A 10,381-nucleotide genomic window follows, 5' to 3' on the forward strand; every position below is an offset into this window, starting at 1 on the left:
ATTCGGAATTTGATTAGGAATCCTGAATGGAGTCATTATGGATTCCAAATCAAATGCAACAACCGATTCTGAGTCGGAATCGGTTGTTGCATTTGATTTGGAATACATAATGACTCCATTCAGAAATCCGAACCGGTTCCGGAATGAGTTTAACTGGGCGGGATACGAACTGGAACCAGCCAGAATTCCGATTCATTTCCGACTGACCTTAACTGGGAAAAAGGCGACCAGTCGAGTTTAAATAAATGCCTGCGAGCGGTAGTTTTTAAAAAAATTATAGGCTACTTCTCGTAACATGCCGTTCACTGCAGTGAACTTCGACCCGGCCGAACCATTCGGAATCTTGTATAGATTCAGTATAGATTCCAGCCAGAGATGCCAGATTTGAAGATTTGTCTTCATTTTGAAGACATTTGAAATGTTGTGAAGACGTGTTTTTCATTTTGAAGACAATTTTTTTCGGATGTCTGACTGATTTCTGTTACAATTCTGGTTCAAAATCAATAACCGATTCAGAATCCTGGCCGTTGAAGACAAATGAAGACATTTTCTGATGGAAAATATATCTGGTATCCCTGATTCCAGCCCAAGTGCTACAACCGATTGAGTCGGAATAAGTTGTTGCATTTGAACTGGAATTCATATTAAATCCATACAGGATTCCGAACCGGTTCCGGAATTGGTTTGACTGGCCCAGTCACCGCGGCAAGCAGAAAGTTAGAAAAAGTGGAGCAAAGCGAAATTGATTCTGGCAGAGTTTCTGCCAATATTTTGCACGATTTGTGCGAGAATTCTGGCAAAGAATTCGCTCAAATGCAACAACCGTTTCTGACAGAAGCGGTTAAAACAACCGACGCTGCTTCCTGCCACATCTTTGTCAGATGTTTTGCTCGATTCGTGCTAAATTCTACCAGGTAGGAATAGCCAGGATCATTGCACAGAGCGAAACCGACAGAGTACGCTTAACTAACCCGACAGGATACAGAAATCTGACAGGGCTGCCAAACCAAGCCAAAGTTTCCTGGTCATATTTTGAAAAATCTGTGCGAGGCCCATTTAAAAATCTGTGTCTATATGTGTCACGGAAAACGTACAAATTTGCCTGAAAACAAGATGTGGTGACCTTTTTTTTGTTTTTGCGCGTGTCAAAAATTAAGCGCAGGGTAAAAAATTGAGAAATCTGTGCTAATCTGTGCATTTTAGAAGAAAGTTGTGGAAATATGTGCGTTAAAACATAAAACTGTGAAAATCTGTGTAGTTCTTGCAATATGTGCAGCATATTGAAAATCTGTGAAACACAGATAAATCTGTGCACCTAGCATTTTTGACCAAGACTGACAGAAATCTAGCAGAGCGGTCTCTGCCGGAAAATTTAGTGACTGGGTAAACGTGTAGAACGACACATGCCACTAAAGACCTTTTGAATAAGTACTCTAGAAAGTAATATTAAAATATGTGAAAGATCCCGTAGTAACTCGTACACAGAGATGCCAGATTTGCAGACAAGTCTGCAAATTCGCAGACTTTTGATTTAAGCTGCAGATTTTTTCTATGACGCATATATTTGCAGATTTTTTAGTTTGGTTGAAGATATTTGCAGATTTTCTAGGTTGGTTGCAGATTTTTGAATATAAAGGCTTTTGGTTACACTAGCCCAGAGAGCAAATTTTCTGGCAGAGACCGCTCTGCTAGATTTCTGTAAGTCTTGGTTTGGCAGCCCTGTCAGATTTCTGCGCGTATCCTGTCGGGTTAGTTGAGCTAGGGCGAACTCGGTTTCGCACGCGTTTTCTGGCAAATTTTGACAGGAACCGAGCAAAACCCTGGCATAACTCGGACATAAACTGTGCAAAGATCCTGGCAATTCCTACCTGGTAAAATTTAGCACGAATCGAGCAAAGCATCTGACAAAGATGTGGCAGGAAGCATGCAGAGATCTTGGCCGTACATTTCTGGCTGGATTCTGGATAAAAGTGAGCAGTATCGGTTGGTTTAACCGCTTCTGTCAGAAACGGTTGTTGCATTTGAGCGAATTCGTTGCCAGAATTCTCGCACAAATCGCGCAAAATGCTCGCAGAAACTCTGCCAGCATCAATTTCGCTTTGCTCCACTTTTGCTAACTTTCTGATTGCCATGCTGATCGGGAGCTTTCCTGACATTTTTTGTTCTTCCCTGTTCTTCCCAGACTTTTAAAATTATTATTGCAGACATTTGAAAAAAGTACCTGGCATCTCTGCTCGTACATAAGCGTAACTAACTCAGTTAGGTTTTATTTCCATCAAATAACCAACGATTACTTTTAGTTCAGCATTCAACGTTTGGCCTGCGTTAGGGACATATGCGACTATACCTGATTTACTGGAACAACAACTTGCTCAAGCGTCGGATTATTTTAGGTGTAAACTGGTGTAAATTCGTGACATCCTCCAGATAATCGACACAAACGTAGGATATCAGGATAGCAAATGGAAGGATGGTGTATGTTTTTCACGTAGCAGTATTTCCTTTTCCTTATGATTGCTGGGAAAAGCGAGGTAACAGGTACTATATCTTATGTTAATGTTGGGTTTACTGCAATCTTCCTCATGACGTTACCCTAACGGTCAACACGGACGGATTCTGAACGGTCAACATACTCTTGCTATATTGTGCACAGGATGGAAATTTGAAGTACTATTAATTCCCAACAGTGATAATGTTTGGTTTCAAGTTTTCAGAGAGAAATGCTTAGAAAGTGCAGGTGTTAGTAGGGCAGATAAATGAAGATTAGAAAACGATGATTCGTGTTCTAGAATGATTTAATGCTCACTTTTCGTATTAAATAAAGAAACAATGTATGAGTTACTGCGTTGTTACAAGTATTGTGGATCGAAGGTGGTGAAATAATTGGCGACAGATGCGCGCGTGTGTGCTCCAATTGTCAAATCCATGCATCCCTCATTTTCGATGACATTCTCCATATTTTCTATGTCGCTTTCGTCATGCGGTATAGTGAATTCAACACTATCAACCGTAAATTCTGTATGAGGTGTTGAAGTTTCTTCACCTTGTGTTTCCAACTGTACGACATATGATTCATCTAGTTGGCTTGTAGACCGTGAGACATGTATATCTTTGGATGCAACATTTAAGCTACTCTCCTTTTGGGTTTCAAGGTGGTCATTTAAATTAGCAAGCTCTTGTTCAGCAATGATCTGAGATATTTTCATTTTAGTTATAATTTGTCGTCTTTTTGAAAAATTCTTGACCGTTTTTGCATGAGCTAAAAATAGCATATCGATATCGTCAAAGCCCATCTTCTTTTTATTTTGAAAATAATTTATAAGCGATTCTACCGACGAAACCGGCTCATCCTTTCTTGGTCTCTTTTTTGTTTCTGTTGGCGTTAATATAGCTGGGGCTTGATTTGATGTGAGCGTCTTGCTGGATTCCCCATACAAAGGTATTGAAGACGCGTGTTGAGAGTAACATTCACTTTCGCTGCTATCCGAGGCGACAAAAGAGTCTTGCATATTGGACACATTTGTTGTTGTTTTTGCAAATGACAAGAAAGGTTTAAACGATGCCATCATTTCAGCCCATTGCCATTTTTTATCGGTGTTGGCTGCCTGGCCGGTTTTTGTTTTATTTGCTTTTAAATATCTCATATATGTGTCTCTGAGGTTTTTCCATTTTGCTTTTACTTTATCTCCTGAAATATCCAATATAGTTACTTTTTATTATAATGGTTTTACGCGTATTTCCAATATTTAAATGGCATGGTCGTTTGTAGTTGTAAAACGGGTTTTAAGGGCACTTTTACATTAAGGTATATGACGAAAATACATAACTGTTTACTTCGTTTCAGGTTTCTTGCTACTGGTGATAGTTTTCCTACAATAGGACACAGTTTCAGAGTAGGATTCGAGACAGTCAGCCAAATTGTACAAGAAGTGTGCAAAGCTATCTGCAAAAATATGCAAGAAACCTACATGCCAGAGCCAACGTCTCAAATTTGGAAACAATCTGCTAAAGGGTTTGAAGAAAACTGGCATTTCCCGAACTGCATTGGTAGTATAGACGGAAAGCACGTTTCCATCAAGTGTCCGAACAAAACTGGATCGAAGCACTTCTGTTACTTACATAAATTTTCGGTAGTACTAATGGCTATCGTTGGACCCGATTATCGGTTTATATGTGTCGATATCGGTGGTTATGGGAAAAATAGCGATGGTGGTATTTTTGAAATGTCGAATATGGGCCAAAGATTTGAAGCAGGAATGATGAATGTGCCAAAGGCCAAACCCTTGCCTGGACAAATCGAACCGTGCAATTACGTCCTAATAGGTGACGAGGCGTTCGCTTTAAAGCCATATCTGATGAGGCCTTTTCCTTATAGACAGTCGCGTTTGGACCCCCGGAAAGAGAATTATAACACCAAACATTCTATAGCTCGAAGAGTTGTAGAAAATGCTTTTGGCATATTGGCCCAAAAATGGCGAATTTTTTTCAGACCAATACCTACAAAGGTTGAAACCGTCATCCTCATTGTGCACACAGCATGCGTGCTTCACAATTTTTTGCGTTTAAATCAATGCCCTGACATACCAGAGATACCTATACAATCCAATGAGGGATCTCCGTTTTACAATTTAGCAACGGATTCGCGACGAGCAACTAACTTATCGTTTGAAACGAGAGAAAAATTCGTGAAATTCTTTTTGGATGAATAATTAACGTGTATATGAAATGGAATATCATATTTGTGAATTAAAATACATTGTAATCTACCTGTAATGTTTTCATTTTCACTAATGCAATTTGTGATTCCATGGTATATTTAATATACATTTCAAAATGCATGCATATTATTGCATGCATATTGAATTAGAAACAATTCAAACGGCCTACATGTTCCATACTCTTCTCCAATCCGAAAAGTTTGATAATCAAATCAGAGCATACGAAATCATCCGAAGTGGCAAAATAAGATGCAAATCTTTTAGGGACTCCTGCATCTATTTTGAGATTATGGTTGTAACGAGTTGTATAAAAATAATCGTACTCATCAAGTCGGACATATTCCCAGTAAGTTTAGCCGGACAATGAGCTGGAATGCTTTTTGGTTTTAGTAAGTATTCCAGATCCCGTTTCAAATGATGTTATTTAGAATCGGTTGTGTCACGGAAGCCGGAATACTAACTAGAACCAGCCAGAGTTCCGGCTGAACTTAACTGGGTAGAACCGGAAGTTCTATACAAAATGAGTTTGCTTATGCAGCCATTTTAGATTGGAAAATCATCGAAAAACCGATGTGACTGGGATTTTATTGGTTCCCAGAGTTTCCAGTACAAAAAAAAGGTGCCATGCGACTAATTTACCATCTGTGATCTAGACTTTTAGACACAACACAAGTAATTTGGTACTGTTTTGAATTGGGTTTGAATCATTCAAAATTGGGCACTCATCTCTCGAATAATCCATTCGTGATTTCGGAATAAAACCTTCGATCTGGAGATTATTCAATAATAACATACACAAATATAACTCGATTCAAAAATCAACATGAGAATTTTGGTGACAATCGCGTATACACCTACATATTGTAAATGCAAATAAAAACAATCTTACCACTTTCTTTTAGTTCCATGCCTATAGCATACCACGCCTTATCCTTTTTACGGATATTTTTGTAGTCTTCGTGCGATAAATCGTACAGAATGGGATATGTTTTTACTAGTTCAATCAATTTTTCAGTTTGCGCCATCTTGAAATGTTTTGCGAATGCTCGGCATCAACGACAAAAATCCTGCACGCACTGAATGCGAAAAAATCGCTGCAATTTCGCAACTGACAACGCGAAAAAATCGCGTCAGTATGGGGGCTCACATCTGTCGCCATGAACAGTGATGCTAGCGACAAGTCGCTTCGCGAAATTTTCGCAGTCGCTGCGACAAAATCGCGTCAGTGTGGGGGAACCTTAAAGCTGCAGATTTTTTCGTTGTTTATGTATGTGGGTGCCAGAAGAAAAAAAGGAATCATTTTATGCAGTGTTGTGTATTCCTGTGTACGGGACTCAAAAATACACAGAGTAATGTAAGAAGGAGGTTCCCCGTATAAAAAGTTTATTACCAAATCGTCCAATGAAGCACGTTCGTTAGACCAATGTTGGACGACGTCCAAATATCCGTTCGCGCCCATCTTCATCGAATCAGAAACAATTTTCGGTCTTCTTAACTAATTAACTAATAATCTAAGGACTATACTACTGTTATTCTTCAATGTTTTAATAAAAGGCGGAGAGAAAAAATAAAACTATGGTTTAGTAAGTTATTTTGTCTGCTAGATTCTTGTCTTTCTTATAAATATCAATAACTAGTAGTTTAAATAAATTAATTAAATGCATCAAAAATATATAATCATGCAGCTCAGAAACGCCTTGATCTATGTTACTGAGCCTATGTGCATGTTTTTCGTTGCACTAGAGAGAATAACATCAATATTGTCGCACAATTGGCTACTTTGCTGGTGTCATTCAAAATTAAAATTTGTAAAGAGTGGTATTAGAAGAGAACTAGTCGATAAGGCTTTGCATCTACCAGCCATACAAAATGAGAGAATAGACAGTCGACTAGTGGCTTTGTAATTTTTAATATGTTTTAAATTACTCGAATTTTATTCAAAGTTACATAGTAAGTATGTGTATAAATTTCGCTCTTCGTATGTAAAGAAGATTAAATACATTTCTTTTTATTCAATTTTTTTTACTCTCCACGCCGAGGGGCAATTCATTCCCCATTCAAAGTGAATTGAAAATACCCAATTGAAAAAATACACGAGAAATGCTTCAATACACCTTAATACATTTAATACTCCGAAAATACACTAATGCACTAAAATACGTTACTTCTGGAAGAATTTTTCAATACGTCGATAATACGTCGAAAATACGCAGAATTGATTACACAAAAATACGTTAATACCGGAAATATTTTTCAATGCGTCGATAACAATCCAATTCGTCAAGTAATACACTGTTGATACAAGCCATACAAATATTACATTAATTTCATGCCAAATGAAACTAATTCAGTATATTTCTTATTATGAGATAGCGTATGTTTTTTTCAAGCTAGATTGTTTACTTTTCTCGGAATTGGGACTCCCAGCAAACGGACTCAGAATCGGTGAATCATTAGAATGACAAGTAGGCAGAAATCAATCAGAATTCTTGTTAGTTTGATTCAGAGGAACAATCCCATAATCTTTAATAGAAATAAACATCCCGTACATTTGAAAATACTCCCAGGGGACGTGAACATAAATCCGAAACTTCCTACCAGCATCAGTTGGAAATTTTTGATCAAGAATTCGCTCATTTTATCGGCATAAACAATGTTTAATGTTTACCCTAAATAGTGAAACTCTAAAATCTTGCAAGTTCGAAGTTTACATTGCGATGGATTATTTTGTTTAGATACAGGTTACATTATAAATCAACACTCGTTGGGGGAATAGAATCGAAACCAACGCTCGATGAATTGAGAATGCAAAACACAAGATTGTACGCAGCTCACCTGGGTTCGATTCCCAACCCCGTACATAAGGTTAGAGATTTTTCCACAAGAAATTACTCTAACCAGAAAAGAGGCGAATGACCCTAAGGTTAAAACCTCTATAATTAAAATAATAAAAAATAATACAAAACACAAGAATCCGAATTACGAGTCGCTTCCGATCAACTTGCAGGAATGAGTTCAGCCATAACTCGTCCAGTTGGAATTCCGGCCGGATTCTGCCAGAATTCAGGCTCTAGTGACGCAACCGAGTCTAGTACAACCAGTAGGAATTTCGGCTGATTTTACTTAGGAGCATCTCAATTTTACTGAGATGCATCTCAATTTTTGAAATAAATTTAGATAATACTGCAGTGATTAAATATAATACCGCGTTGCTCAAAAATTACCATTGGGTAAGCCTAATTAGAAATTCTAATTCTCTAAATAATAAAATTTGGCATAATGCTTAATTGTTCGTTAATCTTGAAAAATCACTAGTAATTCCATTTGTACTAATTTTATTATTTGCGTTTATGAAATTATTCTACTTGCATTCTACAATAACATTTAAACGTAAAAATTCAGTAACATTCGGTTTCAATTGATTATTCAACAAAAATACAATGCGTGCATACAATTGTACGTTTAAGTACACTAATCCATAAGAATTACGAAATAATTCACCAATACGCATAATGCATTGCATTTCGTGAACAATACACAAAAACGTTTTTATTGCGCTAATACGTAAGAATTATGAAAGAAATAACCAATACTCATCAATACACAAAATACGTGTCATTTCGTGAAAAATACACAAATACGTCTCTCAATACGTTAGCCTGAATCGAAAATACTAGAGTGAGTCGCCCCTCGCTCCACGCGTTGCTTCCCAAATCCGTCTTATTTGTTAACATTGTTGATTGGGGCACCGTTGTTTTGAGTTTGGCTGGAACTTTTGGTTTCAGTCATAGCGCATCTCTTATAATCATCATCTTTGGTTTTTACCATCCTTCCCAGTTAAACTCATTCCGGAACCGGTTCGGATTTCTGAATGGAGTCATAATGGATTCCAAATCAAATGCAACAACCGATTCCGACTCAGAATCGGTTGTTGCATTTGATTTGGAATCTATACTGACTCCATTCAGGATTCCGAATCAAATTCCGAATGGTTTGACCGGGTTCCAGCTTCGTGTATTCAAATATTGCACAATACTATTTAGTACTAGTATCCGTTTATTAACCCTCTATGAACTAGAGCACTCTAGTCAGAGTGTGGCCAAGAGGCCATGACGTATCCGAACGAACATTTTGTCGTATTCACAATAGAAATACGTCAGATTTCTGCTCGTGTGGCAGCGATGCCACATGTTTTTTTGAAATGTCTGTAGAAGAATAACTAAAATGTCTGCAAAAGTCTGTAGATGGTTGTGTAAATCCTAGTTACACTAAAATTTTACTTTAAAAATAGATTGAAAGTAGAATTCTATTGTGAAGGAATCACTTGTATTCGAAAACAGTTCTTCTAGTGCAATTTTACTAAACACTATTACCCTTTTAAAAGTCTGTAGATCTCTGGCTACGTCTGTAGGAGACATCAAAAGTCTGTAAAATACAGACATGTCTGTAAATCTGGCATCGCTGTCGTGTGGATACGTCAAACGCGTCTTGGCCGCACTCTAACTCCCAGTTAAACTCATTCCGGAACCGGTTCGGATTTGTGAATGGAGTCATTATGGATTCCAAATGAAATGCAACAACCGATTCCGACTCAGAATCGGTTGTTGCATTTGATTTGGAATCCATAATGACTCCATTCAGGATTCCAAATAAAATTCCGAATGGTTTGACCGGGCTAGAGTGCTCTACTATGAACGGTTGGTTTCAAAATTGTTCAATGACATTTGCTGGACCAACGTTGGACGACGTTCAAATAACCGTCCACCGTTGGATCCGTGTTGAACGATTTTGAAATTTTTTTTGAGCTCAGTGGGAAGAATCCGGATAAGAGACAACGCCAGTAAAACCATCACGGATTTGGAATGACTGGATTCCAAACCAACCCAACCTCAAAATTAATGTTTTTCAAAGTCGTTCAACATGGGTCTAACGATGGACGTCTGTTGAATGGTTAACTGGACGTCGCTCCACCTTGGTCCATCGAACGTCCTTCATTGGACGATTTTAAAGCCAACCATTCTTAGAGAAATATGCATTAAACGATCACGACTATCGGTTTCGGGATCGGTTGAGCATTTGAGCTAAATTTTAGATGGAAACATTTCAAAATTCCGAGATGATTTGACCGGGGATTATGCATTTCATTTTTTCTTGTCACAACTCTTATTGGAGGGACACTAATGTACATTTTAGTACACTTTCTTCAGAAGCTAATGTCGTTTTCGCTTGAAGCAGAAACTAACTCAGTTTCGGACCTAACTGCTGTCAAACCGTTTGTTTGAAGCCAGTTTCCAACCTAGGTTATGCGCCACTGAACTGAAAACCGGGTTGGGTTCCAACCTGAAATATATTTCGGGTTCGCTCACACCACCGCTGTTTGGCGAGAATCCAACTCAGTTTCATTAAAACGTTCGTTTGAAGCAACTAACCTGGGTTAGTTTCTAGTAGAAAACTCTAGTAAGAGAACTGCGGAGAGAAAAACAGCATTTTTGGCAACGTATGCCCCGGCATTGTATGGCAACACGTCCAATGTTATAAGGATAGGCAATGTTCGATTAGATCCGTTTTTTGACAGCTAAACACGAATCCAATCGATCCAAAATGGAGTCTCCGCAGTTCTCTTTCTAGAGTTTTTCTAGTTTCTAGGTTCTCAATCGAAAACG

At 38.1% G+C, this 10,381-nt stretch overlaps 1 protein-coding gene across 1 annotated transcript; it reads left to right on the plus strand.

Moving 5' to 3' along the window:
• The first annotated feature begins 2,282 nt into the window (after positions 1-2,282).
• LOC131675953 (uncharacterized) lies at positions 2,283-4,709 on the plus strand. Its single transcript, XM_058955077.1, has 2 exons — positions 2,283-2,538; positions 3,845-4,709. The coding sequence occupies exons 1-2, from the start codon at positions 2,471-2,473 to the stop codon at positions 4,707-4,709; spliced, it is 933 nt and encodes a 310-aa protein (XP_058811060.1). The 5' UTR covers positions 2,283-2,470.
• Positions 4,710-10,381: the final 5,672 nt, after the last annotated feature.

This window comes from Topomyia yanbarensis, chromosome 1 (genome assembly GCF_030247195.1).
Source record: "Topomyia yanbarensis strain Yona2022 chromosome 1, ASM3024719v1, whole genome shotgun sequence".
NCBI lineage: Eukaryota > Metazoa > Arthropoda > Insecta > Diptera > Culicidae > Topomyia > Topomyia yanbarensis.